This window comes from Penicillium argentinense (genome assembly GCF_028826775.1).
Source record: "Penicillium argentinense strain IBT 30761 chromosome Unknown utg000002l_segment0_segment0, whole genome shotgun sequence".
Classification (NCBI taxonomy): domain Eukaryota; kingdom Fungi; phylum Ascomycota; class Eurotiomycetes; order Eurotiales; family Aspergillaceae; genus Penicillium; species Penicillium argentinense.
The window spans coordinates 2,997,457-3,011,430 of record NW_026622661.1 but is presented as its reverse complement, the minus strand read 5'-3'; the positions used below and the strand labels follow the sequence as shown (position 1 = coordinate 3,011,430).

At 46.8% G+C, this 13,974-nt stretch overlaps 5 protein-coding genes across 5 annotated transcripts; 1 reads left to right on the top strand and 4 right to left on the bottom strand.

Annotated features, from left to right (window-relative positions):
• Positions 1-1,265: 1,265 nt before the first annotated feature.
• Positions 1,266-2,358, bottom strand: N7532_001964 (rRNA-processing protein NSA2; the record flags this gene model as incomplete). The annotated part of the gene is made up of 6 exons (XM_056614458.1): positions 1,266-1,281; positions 1,341-1,367; positions 1,426-1,611; positions 1,669-2,211; positions 2,274-2,284; positions 2,356-2,358. 6 exons carry the CDS (start codon positions 2,356-2,358, stop codon positions 1,266-1,268), a joined length of 786 nt encoding a protein of 261 aa, XP_056479499.1.
• Positions 2,359-2,781: 423 nt separating this feature from the next.
• On the top strand, positions 2,782-3,576 carry N7532_001963 (mitochondrial 54S ribosomal protein bL21m; the record flags this gene model as incomplete). Its single annotated transcript, XM_056614457.1, has 1 exon — positions 2,782-3,576. One exon carries the CDS (start codon positions 2,782-2,784, stop codon positions 3,574-3,576), a length of 795 nt encoding a protein of 264 aa, XP_056479498.1.
• A 324-nt stretch (positions 3,577-3,900) lies between these two features.
• On the bottom strand, positions 3,901-5,215 carry N7532_001962 (uncharacterized protein; the record flags this gene model as incomplete). The annotated part of the gene is made up of 4 exons (XM_056614456.1): positions 3,901-4,360; positions 4,432-4,808; positions 4,860-4,967; positions 5,048-5,215. 4 exons carry the CDS (start codon positions 5,213-5,215, stop codon positions 3,901-3,903), a joined length of 1,113 nt encoding a protein of 370 aa, XP_056479497.1.
• A 966-nt stretch (positions 5,216-6,181) lies between these two features.
• N7532_001961 (VOC family protein) lies at positions 6,182-7,603 on the bottom strand (the record flags this gene model as incomplete). Its single annotated transcript, XM_056614455.1, has 1 exon — positions 6,182-7,603. One exon carries the CDS (start codon positions 7,601-7,603, stop codon positions 6,182-6,184), a length of 1,422 nt encoding a protein of 473 aa, XP_056479496.1.
• A 4,656-nt stretch (positions 7,604-12,259) lies between these two features.
• Positions 12,260-13,335, bottom strand: N7532_001960 (uncharacterized protein; the record flags this gene model as incomplete). Its single annotated transcript, XM_056614454.1, has 3 exons — positions 12,260-12,620; positions 12,678-13,160; positions 13,247-13,335. 3 exons carry the CDS (start codon positions 13,333-13,335, stop codon positions 12,260-12,262), a joined length of 933 nt encoding a protein of 310 aa, XP_056479495.1.
• Between the last annotated feature and the right edge of the window lie 639 nt (positions 13,336-13,974).

Below are 13,974 nucleotides of genomic sequence, written 5' to 3'. Positions count from 1 at the left end.
TGGGACTTGAGCCAGCCAACACCCGCTTACCAACGAACTGAGCCTAGAAGTCATTTGCCACCGGCAAAGCCACTGCTGAGAAACTTGCTACACACGATCGCCGGAATTGGATATATTGGCCTAATCAATTATACCCATGTGACCACTTCTCTTCTGAACCATGTTCCGTTTTCATCGAGACTATGTTCCTGTTAAGCGTTGCTGAGTGATGTTTACGCGTGGCGACTGATTCGGATTATTGAAATAGTTCCATCGAGATTCTTTGCTGAGATAGTGTAGAAAGAGACATGTCTATATAAGATGTCGAAAATCCCGTAGTCAAGACACTACCAAGCATCAATCCAGATCAACCTGAGTACTTTCTCAAAGTAGAAACTACTATCTGCCCTATCCATTACACATCATCGCCACGTCGAACCCAACCACGATGTCTTTCCAGTGGAAGTCTGTCAGGCAACACGTTTCGGACTTCTGGCGATCCCAGAAGAAGTCCATGGCGGCCAAGGCCGACCGTTGGGACGACACCGAGAATTAAGGCGATTAAGCCTGCAGAGATAATATTTCAATCGGGAACTGCGAATAGCATGTCGACTTATCAAAACGTGAGTTATTGTTACTTCTCAGATGATTGAGAAGGGAAAAATATTGACTCAAGCTTGACTGTAGCAGAGGATCAAATGATGATATCACATTATGCGACTGATTGGATTTATCTTGGGTACCAATATACGTGAACATCACCTAGCTTCATACAAATAAATGTACGAGAATTGGTTAACGATGGGACATGTATTCTATTTTATTTTCTTTCGATGATATAAATATCAATTTTATCTTTTCCCTCGAGTCAAACTACGCTGAGTTTCTAGTATTTTTCGACAATGGCTCAGCACCATATGAAGTCGTAGAACAAGATATACCTTCTAGAAGATGGAAAAGACCTTAGAAACTCGCCGATGGAGACTTTTTTAAACAGCAAAAGGCATTTAGATCGGGAATATTCCGGTATGTATGTGTAGCTAAGCTAATCTAACTACATCCCGCGAGGGATAAAGCATGCAGTATACTTTTCACCCAAAGACCAAAAAGACTTGGGAAAATGCGCCATGAACACCGAAGAAATAGCGTGGTCTATCAACCATGTCATATGAACCGTGAAACAAATAGAGCATATAATGCTTAGGAAGATGGTAGTGGTATCGAAGACAGACGGGGGCCAGTCGAGAGGGGAAAGGGAAGGGCGATCTTGTCATCAGGGTATGAATCTAGACGAGGAGAACACTGAAGATTGTTGTTAGTATAACGGTAACATCGGAATCATAGGGAAATCGGGAACTCACGCATTGACGCATCCGTCGTTCTCGGGACTAGTGGAAATTGTCAGTAAATGTCAGAAGAAATTGTGACCGTTATCAGGAAACCTACACGTTGGTGATCTGAGCCCATTTACCCCAGACGACCTTACCGCTGGTCGTAACGAGACCAAGCTCGGAGACGTTGACCTCGACAATAGTACCCTTAGTCAAGACACCCAGCTGAGTGTAGAGAGGGTTCTGGGGGTTCTTCTTGACCGAGAGGATGGGCAGCTGAACAGTGACACCAAGTTCGGGGCTGGAAATAGATTAGTACTCTGCCTGGCAATATCACACTGGACCAAGGACAACATACTGGGTAACATTGGCCTTCTTGTAACGCAGACCCATGGGGCGAATGAAACGCTCGTACTTGACGGGTCGACGAGTGAAGTCGTTGCCGACAAAGGTGGGCTTAGTGATCATGCGCTTCCAGGACTTCTTGTGGGTCTTCTTTCCGGTGTTGACGACCTTGAACATCTCCTCCTCACTAATACCCTTGACCTTCGGCAGAGGAACAGCGAATTTGGCGGCCTTCTCATTACGCTTGTCCTTGATAGCACTGGACAAGGCCTTGGCGTTGGTGGCTTGCGAGCGGTCGAGCAGGTACTGGGGCAGAGGGGTCTTGGATGGCTCGTCGGGAGCGGAGGACTTGACGTTCTTCTCCTCCTGCTCCTTGATGCGCTTCTTCATCTGGATCTTCTCCTTGTGACGCTTCTGCTGGTACAGCTTGGCCCTCAGGCCGCGCAGATTCTGGGCATCGTGCGACTGCTTGTGCGACTCACGCGCCTGGCGCTTGCGGGTGCGCTCATCGTGGTCGAGGCGCTTACCGTGCTGCTTCTGCCAGCGCTCGATATACCTAATGGTGGGTTAGCCGGGTTGTGGACGGGATGGGTTTGTTGCGGTGGGGGATGGACGGACTCGTTCTGAGGCTGTAGGTGAAAATTTTTGTTAGTAAATGAGCATGAGCAGAGTAACTCAAAGTCATAATCCAGCAACTTACCATGATGAATGCAAACGGAGTATAACTGGTGGGACGAGGTTGGGTCTGCAAGATCTAATCGCGAGAAAATTGTCGGCAGCAAAGATAGCGGGGCACGTGACCGTCTTATCAATTTGAGGCACCAATTTGATTGCTGTCGCAAAACCAACGAGCCACAGAAGGTAAATTTTTCTGGTCCTCAAAGAAGAGTGACTAGAAAGTTGCTCGTAAATTCCGAGGAATATTTCAAATATACACATCGTATAACTATCAACTCAGGAAAATGGAGTACACTGGGAGTAGTCACGTGACACTACGGAACACGAGGCGGCCACCGGCGCCATCGTGATTTTCTCGACGCAACGGAGAGCCGCCTTTGCATCCCAACGACCACAGAACCATTTCCTCCCTCAATTTCTCTTGAGCGCCGAGGCAGGTTCTATCACTATGTTCTCTCGCTCCATTCTTCGGAGTTTTACCTCCGAATTGCGATTCACAGCACGCTCTTCGATTTCGGCAGCTCCACTTCCTCAACGAGCTTGCCTGCACCAAACCTCCTGGCTCCGAACAACGCAACAACAATCTCAGTCTCAATCTCAGTCTCCAAACCCCGAATCCCCTCTCGGAGCCACTCCCCGTGCACAAGATACCCAGCCGGAGATCCAGCAGGGCTCCAAGGCGCCTTCCACCCCGACATCCACATCCAATACCATCATTCCTCAAACGCGCGCCGACGTCCCAATTGAAAAGCAGCCCGTCGCACCGAACTTTGACACTCCTCTCGAAATCACCAAGTCTCTCATGTCGAGCCTTCCCCACCTCGCCGGTCAGACACCGCACTACGTCGTTGCGGAGTTGCATGCGCGCCCCTACCTTCTGACGGCCGGTGACCACATTCGTCTGCCGTTCCTGATGCCTAAGGTCAAGCCCGGTGATATCCTCCGATTCAACCGCGCATCTGCTGTCGGATCTCGCGACTTCACTCTCAAGGGCTCCCCATACGTTGACGAACGTCTGTTCGAATGCCGTGTCCGCGTGACTGGCACCGAGTCCGAGCCTCTGCGCATCAAGGAGAAGACCAAGCGGAGACAGCGACACACCAAGACTGCCAAGAGCAAGCACCGATACACCATCATGCGCGTGATGGATGTGCGCGTGAAGACACCGGAGGAGCTGCTGCAGGAGGGTGCCGTGGTGGTCGAGGATACGGAGAACACAACCAAAGTCGAGGCTCGGTCATGAAGTGACGAAGGCGGAAATTGATACCGCGATTTGAAAGGAAAATACGCCAGATCCAACAGAAAGCATTGTCGAATGCCTGGCGAAGATATGATGCATTAATTTGCAGCATGTTTTGTACAGATAGATGGATCTATCAGATCCTTTGTGTGCATTGTATTTTATATTTATTATTCAAATTCATCTGCGGAAATTGGAATTTAGTGTTATTCTTTCTCTAGTGTCTTCGTTGAGTTTTGGCTAACAATATATAAACTTGTAGAGGATCACAAATCGAGACTGATGTTACACCAAACTCTAGGGGAATAACAGCAGACGGGTTTGTGCTCAAGCAAACGTTTCAGGACGGGGAATCTGTCTTTTCACATCATCACCAAGGAAGACTGGAGAGGTAGGACTTTTGGGACGCTGATCAGGCTGCCATGACTCCCGACCTCTAGATCCGAGCAATCCAGATTCCGGGGTAGCTGATTTGCTCCCAATCGCCTGCTGCGCGCAGACTGGCTTCGCAATCCCAATATTATTCTCTTCATCCCCGGATGACCCACGGAAGGGGAAACAAGATCTGTTGGAAGCAGTGGGCGAAGCGCTATTTCTCTTCGCAGAGTTCCACGAGTTTCCATTCAACTCGCGGACAAGCGGGCGGAGGGTTGGCAGACACGCGCAGATGATTCCGACTGATTGCTCAATAGAGGACCAAGTCGATGGACTAACACTGACGTAGGTTGCATCCTCGAGAGAACTAAAGCTGAAGCTCGTTATCCGAAGAATAGAAACAACGCAGACACTGTGTGTTCTTAGCAATCTGCGTCTTGACTTGAGCTTTGACCAGAGCACGAAGAAAAGGGAAGAACCTACAAAGCTCCTAGCAGAAAGATTCCGGTGAGAATAAGCTTTTGCCGCGGGGAGGTTTGCAGCCTCCAGGCCATGGGATATGGCAGACAAAGAACCAAGATGTCCAACGCCATGTTGCCGAAGCCATTCCACCGGAAGAAGGCAACTTCGTTGACGCAGTACCCAGGCAGGCTTGGGTCCCAGAATTTGGAGACTGGAGAGCATCCCGCAATCGAAACTGTTGAGGCGGCGATGAAATAGGCAATAACCAGGAAAAATGAGATTGCAAGGGCCCAGCGAAAGCCACGAACAACACCGAAGATTCGGTAGTAGAGGAGAAGTAGAGATGCTTTGGTGAAGACGGCATTGGTGAAGTAGATGACTTGACTACCGAGTAAACTCTGCTTACACATGAGGTCATGCCAGTATGTAGGGGAGCTTGGAGGACGTACCTTTCCAAAGCTTTGGAATACCGCTGGAGCTATGTCGTAGGCATGTTTGCCCAAACCAAACTTGGCGACTTGGACGCATCGCAGAGACACCATCGCCCAGTTAAACATCTAATACACACAGACAACAAATTAGTATTCCTGGAAGTATCATATTGACATTTACTACCCAGGTAGTATAGAGCACCTACCAGAGACACGGCGATAGTATAGTCATCCCACCAGAGCCCAGCACGCGATACATACCGGGCTACATACCGCAGAGCCACAACCACAGTGGCAGGAATGATAGTAGAAAATGCTCCCACCCAGATGCGCCAAGAAATGTCATTATGAGGAAGGTCTTGGAGTGATTCCATGCAGGCCGAGACTTATCCGGGCTACAGAAGCTGGGGAGGCAGATCGCGTCTCCATGACGATCGTCCTTGTTTATAGGTCATATATATCCCAAGCGTATAAAATCACTAATCGCCACAGTGCCGCCATGACTCCGGGCCCAGATCCTCACAGTGTGGTTGCTAAGCCTCGTTTTGTTTTTTTTCTCGACCGGGTGGCTTCGGCCGGGGCGTCATCCCTAGGCGCAGATGCGATCGGTTTGCCGTCGTCGGGCGCTTCCGGCAGGGCTTGGCGCGGCATCCACCCCGGCCGAATCTCGCTTGAATGGTAAATCCGGGGGTCTCTCGCGGAAGACATCGACTTCTGGCATGATAGCCGGGGAAGAGGACCTTACTTACTCGAATAGGTCAACGGCTGGGCCCGCTAGGTCCAACTGGCTCCGGTACCGCGTGGCGCAATATGACAGAACGGGCTTGTACCTGCATAATGAGTTGCATGATCCCGCTTTCTCTTACAGACCCCGCGGTCGGTCTATTCAGATCTACGCGTACTAGATCGGAACCCTCCGGCACTATCTAGAATTTCCCTCGACGAAAATCTATACGTCGGGGAAGAAATTCCTGAGCCGAAGGTCTATGCTGGCCTATGAATTGCATATCCTAGGGAACACTGGTTTGTTTTTCATGAGCCGAGTGATGATTCATTATGCACAAGTGTTCTAAAAATGCTCCTCACGTCTGAACTTGACCTCGCGAATTTATTACTACTTCGAGTCAATCATGCCCCACAAGCCATCCTAGAAAAGAAGGTGACTTTTGCTACTTAGCGACGGGTATAGATGACCCAAACGAAGCATTCTTGACATTTCGAAAGTTAAAAAAAAATTGGGAATAGTATAATGTTATTTGCTGGTCATGCATTTGTTACTAAGGGCGATATATGACGGAAATGATTGCCAGGGCCAAGATCTTGAGAACAACATCAGACCACTAAACAGCAATTTCCTTCAAACCAAGTCTCAACCGACAAAGCTCGAGCGATTCGCGCTGCATCTCCGCATATAGGTGAAACTCGTCCGCAACACGGGCTCCGAGGCAGCGTTGGAAGCCATCAAGATCTGGTTCGGCTCTCATGATGAGCTGTTTGGATTGGGAATCATTACCAAGGTTCGAGTTGAAGATCCCACCTGCCGATAGTGGAAGGAAATCTTCGTATGTCAATGGCTCATAGCTCAATAAGCCATTACTTAGAAGGTTCTCCAGTGATGATGATTTGCCTCTCAGAATATTTTGCGCATCATCTGCCTGCTCCTCGCCGGTCGGGGTGAGTCGAAAGTTGAAGTATGCCAGACCTTGGGTACGTAGATTCTCTAGGCTATCTGGGAAAACCTTGAAAGATTCCTCCAGAATATAGTTATACTCAGAGCTGTTCATTTTCTGCTTCACAGCCCCTGCGTTCACCCGGTCCAAAATCTGATCATACAGCTGGCGTCCCTTGCGTGTAAGAGCATACCCTCGTTGCTCAACCTCACCAAAACGAGCCGTGTGAGAGCCTCTGACGTAATTATCAGACGAGTCACGAAAGTACACTGTTTCTTCCAGGGCTTTGAAGCTAGTTTGTCGCAGAAGTATCGGACACACTCGCTTGGGTGGCCCTTCGATTCTCTCTTTTGCGGGCATCCCATGGTCGGCCATCAATTTCTGGACCAGGTCGATGTCAATAGTTCGAGGTGTTAGGTGATTAATATGTGCGTTGGGAAAAGAAACAATGTCGGCGATCAATGGATGCTCGGATTTGAGACGCATGTATTCGCCCAAAGTCACCGTGGTTTTGGAATGCCATCTGAATGTCTCCAGTCCATTTTGAATAAATTCAGTACACTCCGCAGGAGTCAAATGGCCCTTTTGATCCACAATGTCCAATAGAGCAAGGAGCCTCGGTGTAAAGATATCTCTTTGGCTCAACGCATGCTGTGCCAGTTCGCGAGTCCTTTCGGTCAAAAGGTCCATCCGTAGTACGGTTGTAAATACCCGGAAAGGATGCTGAGCAAGGGCAGCTTGCGTATTGGGCCTAAAGGCAGTCGCGTGCATCGGAAACCCAGCCAGACTGAGGTCATAGTAGCCCACGGGGTACATCCCCATCACGGCAAACATGCGTCGGATTGTGCTGAGCTCATATGGAGTACCCAGTCGGATCGCTCCGTGTCTCTCCACCCGATGCCGCGATGGTAAGACGTCATCGGGATTTATGGCTGTTCCTTTCGACCCGTCGCTGTCCTGGATTGCCTTGGTATCAGCTTCCAGAACGACATCGACCAGGTCGCCATATAAGGGAACTTCAGTCTTGTACATTTCTGAAAGAGCATGGCAAAAACGTGCCCGAAGCACGTTTTGATCCCGGTTGTTGGTCATACTGTGCTCGTGGAATATCGGAAGTGTTATCAGGCAATATGCACAAGGGCTTCTATGACCGGACGCGGGAATGTATATTGGGACGCAAAATGTTGAGAAAAATAAATATTCTGGAACCTTGGTTCTCTTTGCTGCGATTATAGCTATCCTGGCTGCGCCAAGTGCTCGGATATCTGATTATGACCTCTAATCGCCGTGCTTATCCGCCAACGGATGTTCCGTCCGGCCCCAGTCACCTACCATGCCGATAGCGTTATCAGTATTGATAGAATAAGATGTGGCTGGCTATCTTGGATACGATTCGAAGATTCGGACCCCAGGAGCGTTTATCCTCGGCAATCAGAAGTTCATGCGGGGCTTCGAAGCAGCGCCGGTTTCCATGACTAAAAGTACCCCTTCAAGGTTAGAACATGATCCTCGACAATACGAGTTGATGTTTATGTGTGGAGCTCCAGCTTGCCGCGAATCCAATAGGATGTAGGTCCGAGGGAAATAATGCATTGCTTTTAACGCCGACGAATCGCCGTATCGCCGATGTTACTCTTTTAGATCATTACCTTCCACTTTAGATGTTCCTGATACCTCATACAACAGCGATCTCTCTGAAGAGGTAGGCAATGATGCAACATCTGATCGGGAGGAGATAAACACCAGCTGAAATTTTGTGAGGGTCCTTTGGGGTTCAAAAATGTGTCTTCGGTTTCAAGCGGGCCTACTTTCTGGACGGTCAAGTCCTCCACATCTTTCAGTTCAGGCTCAGTCGTTACTGCCCGGAAATCAGACTCTCTTTGATTAATTTCTACAATCTTTGTGTAAAAAGCCCGGATGAACTACCTTGAGCTTTTGGTAGGAAACAGGGATTGGAATGGCTGTTCGGACAGCAGTGGCTATTGGGCTTGCTTCGAGTATGGCTTCTTTACCTCCACACGAAAGGAAAGAAGCAAAGCGTACCTGGTGGTAAGTACACTATACACCCACGCCTTCAAATTTTATCTATTAACATTGAACTAGGTGCATCTACTCACATGAGATGTAAGCACCAGATCCCATCGCACTAATACGACGTAACTGACTCCACTAGCGAAATGCGCTGTGCCTCCGGACGACTGAATAGCATGATGGATCTCCACTACTACCAAGTCTCGCTGCCAAAGCTAAAGGTATGACAGCACAATCCTTGGAATGAACCCGCCTAACAAAACCCAGTTCAAACGGGAGACCACGACCCCGATGTCGAAGAAAACGACATAGCCATGATCCCAAAGATGGTCTCCTTAGCCCAAATATAATGTCCGAAGTCTCACACCACTATACCACTCCTCCCGTGGCACAGCAAGCGAATTATCCAGTTTAGCAATGTCCCTCGATAAAAGGCTACTGGAGTGGAAAGCAAATATCCCGCCCCTTTCTAGCGCTAGATGCAAACCCCCTCAATGACCCCGAGTGAACGTTTAAGCAGAAGCTTGTTTTGCGATTGCGTATGCACCCACTCCTCTCTCCAATAAACCCGAAAGTGTGAGCCCATGCTAATGGTATGGCAGGATACTATAACACTCGCATCCTAGTCCATAGACCCTTCCTCGTCTTCGCAACAGCCAACACCTCGTCCTCCGACTTCAGCCAACACCTACACATATCACATAAGGGAATATATAATATCTAAATACTGTATTATAACAGTTAGAAAACAGTATTGAATTCTAATATAGTATCTAATTCAGTTTCGTTAAGCAACCGTTGTGATAGCGAAAACTGTATTGAAGTTTTAATACGTGTTTAAAAGCTAATATAATATTGAAATCTGAATCCCGTATTTAAGTAAAGATACGGTTATAGATTAAAAACTGTATTGGCGTACAAGACTGTAGTGAAACAGTATTGGGGTTCAAAAAACGTACTGGCGGGCCAAAACTGTATTGGGTGGTCGAAAACGTATTGGCGGCTAGAAAGGTATTGGCGATATTGACCCGAGTGACTGTACACGTGATTCATGCTTTTAATGCTCTATTACTAATAGTGTTTGTACATCACATGATCACGAGATCTATCCTGCCCCCACGCCTTCTGGTGCTCCATATATCCCGGCCCCTTTCATCCCGGCTAACCCTGGCGCCACGCCTCTCCCTATCCTTCTCTAGACCAAGCAGTACGCCCTCAATCACAATACAATACCGCGATCCTGTAGGATTCGTATAACTGAGTTATCACTGGGATTAGAATCGGGTTGCTGTCAGAGGTGGTGCACTGTAGCACTGTTCTAGCTCAGTCTGAAAGCTTTGTGATACCTATGCTCATAATATGATATTGGAGTCGGATTGGAGTCGGATTGGAGTCAAATTACACCAATATGGAGTCGTATCGCAATAGAGTATATACTGCACAGCGTATGTGACAGTAGGAATCTGGAACCTAATGCCTGTATCATGGTCAGTATACTGCCAATATGATGTAATCTGGAAAAAGACTGGATCTGTCGTGACAATGTACAGACTTTTCCTGGATGTACCCTGCAATAATTGCTGTCTGTATGAGAGATGAAAGTACATCGCATGTTCTGTACCATCACATCATAATACAGCACTAGGTGTGTGGAGATACACTGGGATCATACAACCTAGATTTTCCGGATTGGGATATGTTGAAGTTATCCATAGCATGAGTCGGTATGACATCTGTTGGTAAGGAATGATGTAGAATCCGAGCCTGATGAACGCTAATTAGCTCGATTCAATTTTGTTGGACAAAAAAGTCACGAAAGGATAAGGGTATCCTTATCTTTCGAATATCTTGGTGCTGTCTGTACTTGGAAGGTTGTGTTGTTGATCTGGGGTCCATCGTTGATACTTCAAAGTTGATAGCAAGTCACCCACAAAAAGAGTCCCCTATGACCACACTCCAAGATCCCATAATATAGTATGGGTGATTTTATCTTGTGTGTAGGAGTATGGCAGATGCGCAAAGTTATGATATCTAAAATGATCAATGTTAGCTTAGGGTCAATAATTGAGTTGTTAGATCCTTTATGCTATCGCACTGTTATTAGCTAGAAGGAGAATAGATCTTGCTCTTGCCAGTCTGTCGCTTAGCCCCTCTAGAGGAAATTATTAGCATTGCGGCTATCATTTGGCTTTTGGTGCCCTTGTTTAAGTACAAGATTCCCAAGAGTGACGTAGACTCAGAGAGCATTTATTATTATCTCTGCGTTTTTGTTTGAAATGTGGCCTGTTACTGTGGGTTTTCAATCAATGTCCTGGGCTAGTGGCGTTATAGGGCCCGGCTGGGCTTTAGATAGAAAGCCATGAATATAATTGGGAACCTCAGGCAATAGTATTGCCAAATCACTGTAACCTCTATTAGTATGTGGTCTGAAATATCCACCTTAAGGGATTCCAAGGTTGTCAGAACACAAAGATCTGTTATATCACCTTCCAGAAGAGCCATAGATGCTCTTATTCCTACTATCTCCCTACTTTATCCACCTATTTGGTATTATTGTTCCCCATCATCTGTGAACAAGGTGATATGGTCGCTGGATCGGATCATGTCTCTTCCTGTCCTTTTAGAGGGCCAGAGAGGTCTAGATAGAGAATAGAGAGTTGTTGAACTGAAGAGTCGAGATACCTAAGGGCTCTGCTCTATTAGTGTTTTATCCTTCCACGGGGGTAAAACATAGGCATATCAGGGGTTCTTGTGGCTCTGAAGTTGAGCTGGATTGGTCGATCGGATATATCGAAGGAAGGAAATATTAGGTGGTGAGACAGTGAGTTGGATCGATATACAATAGAAACTCTGTATATAGCGGTGGGCCAATACTGGATAACGTGAAGTGGTTTGGTTTCTAGAGTAGAGACATTAAGTTAGTTAAGAGCTAAGACATGTGGGAGCTTGTGGAAAAACTGCATCATGGTCCACTTAGAGAATGGAATATGAAAATTTCATTTCCCCTTGGACTGGAATGTCCATTATATGATAAACAAAATAATAAGATGGCTCATGGATAATGGCAGAAGTGATGTTGTGGGCATAGAGAGTGGTGTTGAGGAGGTGAAGTCGGGAGAGAGTGAGCACGCGTCCGGGGAAGAAAAACAACACACTTACGCGTAACTCTCCCGATAATCTAATATACTAAAGGTAAGCTTTTCGCCTGAGGCGATGATACAGTCTAGCGTAGTATTCTTTAAGAGGTGATTTTCGTAATTTTAGAATATACTTGAGGCCACGACAGGACTATGTTTACTCTCTGTACTCACTTCTACAATATAGCCATTCTTATGAAACTTTTAGTAGTGTCAGAATGGTTTTTTCTGATCTACATGAAGTTAGCAATTAAGTAGTTCTGTAAAATAAAACAAAACCAGTAAGGTGAAATCAGCACTGTATATGAAGGATTACCAAGAGATTGACATTGAACACTGTGTAATAAAATGACTAGACTTGTAGCAAGCATCCTGTGGGGTCCTATAAAGGCCCTGCTTTAAAACTTGGACATTGTTTCAATATGCGATCAGTTACTCTAGCGTGGAGGAAAGAAATAGAATAGACAAAAGGGGGTGGGGGCTGGGGGCTCCTAGGGAGAAGCTTAGGAAGGCCGCTAAGTAGATTCTGGCTTTGAAAATGAAACCAAATCTGGTGCACGCCGATCCCTATCTGGTTGTTCTAGAAGAACGAGATCTCCCAGGTGCAATAAACCAGTACGTGTCCTGGCTCCTTGTCACCTATCTGCTGCCCTTGGATGTTGGTGATTTTTGCAGCCCTTGTAAAGTAAGGACGCTCATCTGTAATTGCAGGGAGCCCGACAACGATAAATTGGTCTTGGACAAGAATGTAACGCGGGAGGCCCAGATCAGGGTCTGTAGCCCCTGGACCCACAACTGGTCGGACTGGATGCCCGTAGAGAAAAGCCCTCAGTTTCCCCCCCAGTAACTTGTGAGTAAAAAAGTTAAGGATGAGCACAAAGCTTCCATTCTGGAACTTGGCGAACTGGTTTGTAGACAGAGTTGTGGTTGATGTCTTATCCCTATAAATCAGATTATTAGTGAGTGTCTTGCGTCAAGGAAAATTTATTAATATATACCTGTACTGGAATGTTATCTTGTTGTACCAGCGTAAATAGCCTGGACCTGGGTCCACAATGTGAGGAATCGAATAATCGGCATTATAGGAATGACGTAAAAGGTCCAGGAAAGAGCTTTTCATTCGTAATAAAGAAAGCTGGTTGGGGATCCCAAAATGATCCTGGTAGTTAGGAGACCACGCCCTGATGTTGGAGTGGAATGGAGTTTCAGCTGGATTCTCGGACTGTCCTAATATGCTTTTTTTCTTCCGAGAATTTGAGCCAGTTTTGGAAGGATCATCTGGAATAGCAACACCGTAGCGAGATCTGATTAGAGAAGGACATGTCCGGGCGACCTTACGAGCCATTTCAGTTCCATCTGGGTCATCGATAGCATAGGCTCCTTCCATCCAAAGCTGTGTACCCCTTTGAAGGCATTCATTCAAGAGCAGGTGCTTTTCTGGATTCTGATGATTGGTCTGTTCTGCAAGCTTCTTCAGATGCCTAAAATTTAGGTTAGTAAATAGATCAGAATTGAACTTGCCGTCAAGGTGCTCTAAGACTCTAGATATGACTGGGGTTATTCTTACCGATGCTTGTTCTCTCCAGGAAGGACATTGCTATTGAAAGGAGTGGCATACTCCTCTAAGTCTTCTTCAAAGTGAAGCGCAATATGCATATTTGGCCTTGACAACATATTATAGAACTTATCCCCTTGTTTAGTCAAATTTGCTGGCTTTTCTTTGACTCGAGGGATAGACGAAGCTCCATGCTGTGAAGCGGTTTTGCTAGTCTGGCGTTGAGGAGGTGGAGCCCTGATTTGCGATGCTGATGGTGATCTAGATACTAAGCCACGTCCTATAGTTGCCCCATAGGCTGCTTTCAGGAGGCTCTGTAGTTTAAGCCGAGGAAGTCTCACAATCTTATCAAACTCTTGTCGGTCCATTGATGAGATTGTTGGTGATACCAGCACTGAATTGCTTTTTGCAAATCCTGCATAAGCACGGATAATTCTGGCTTCACAAGAGACCTGGGCTGCAACTGGGCCATAGAGGAGGCGGTTATAAAACTTATCATTGATCCAGCTCCTCTCCATTGATTGAGAGAGTATGAATGGAACAATCACACTCATTCTTGCATATTCTTGCAGTTGAAAATTTGCAAGATGATTCGTAGGCGACTGGATCCGTGTCCATCCAGCTGGGAAGGGGTATGTCTCAAGGATTTTAGAAAACGCTGCACAGCCTTTGGGACTGAGGATTCCTTCAATTAAGAGCTCAAGAGCCATTTTGCATAAGCCACCATACTCGGAATGACA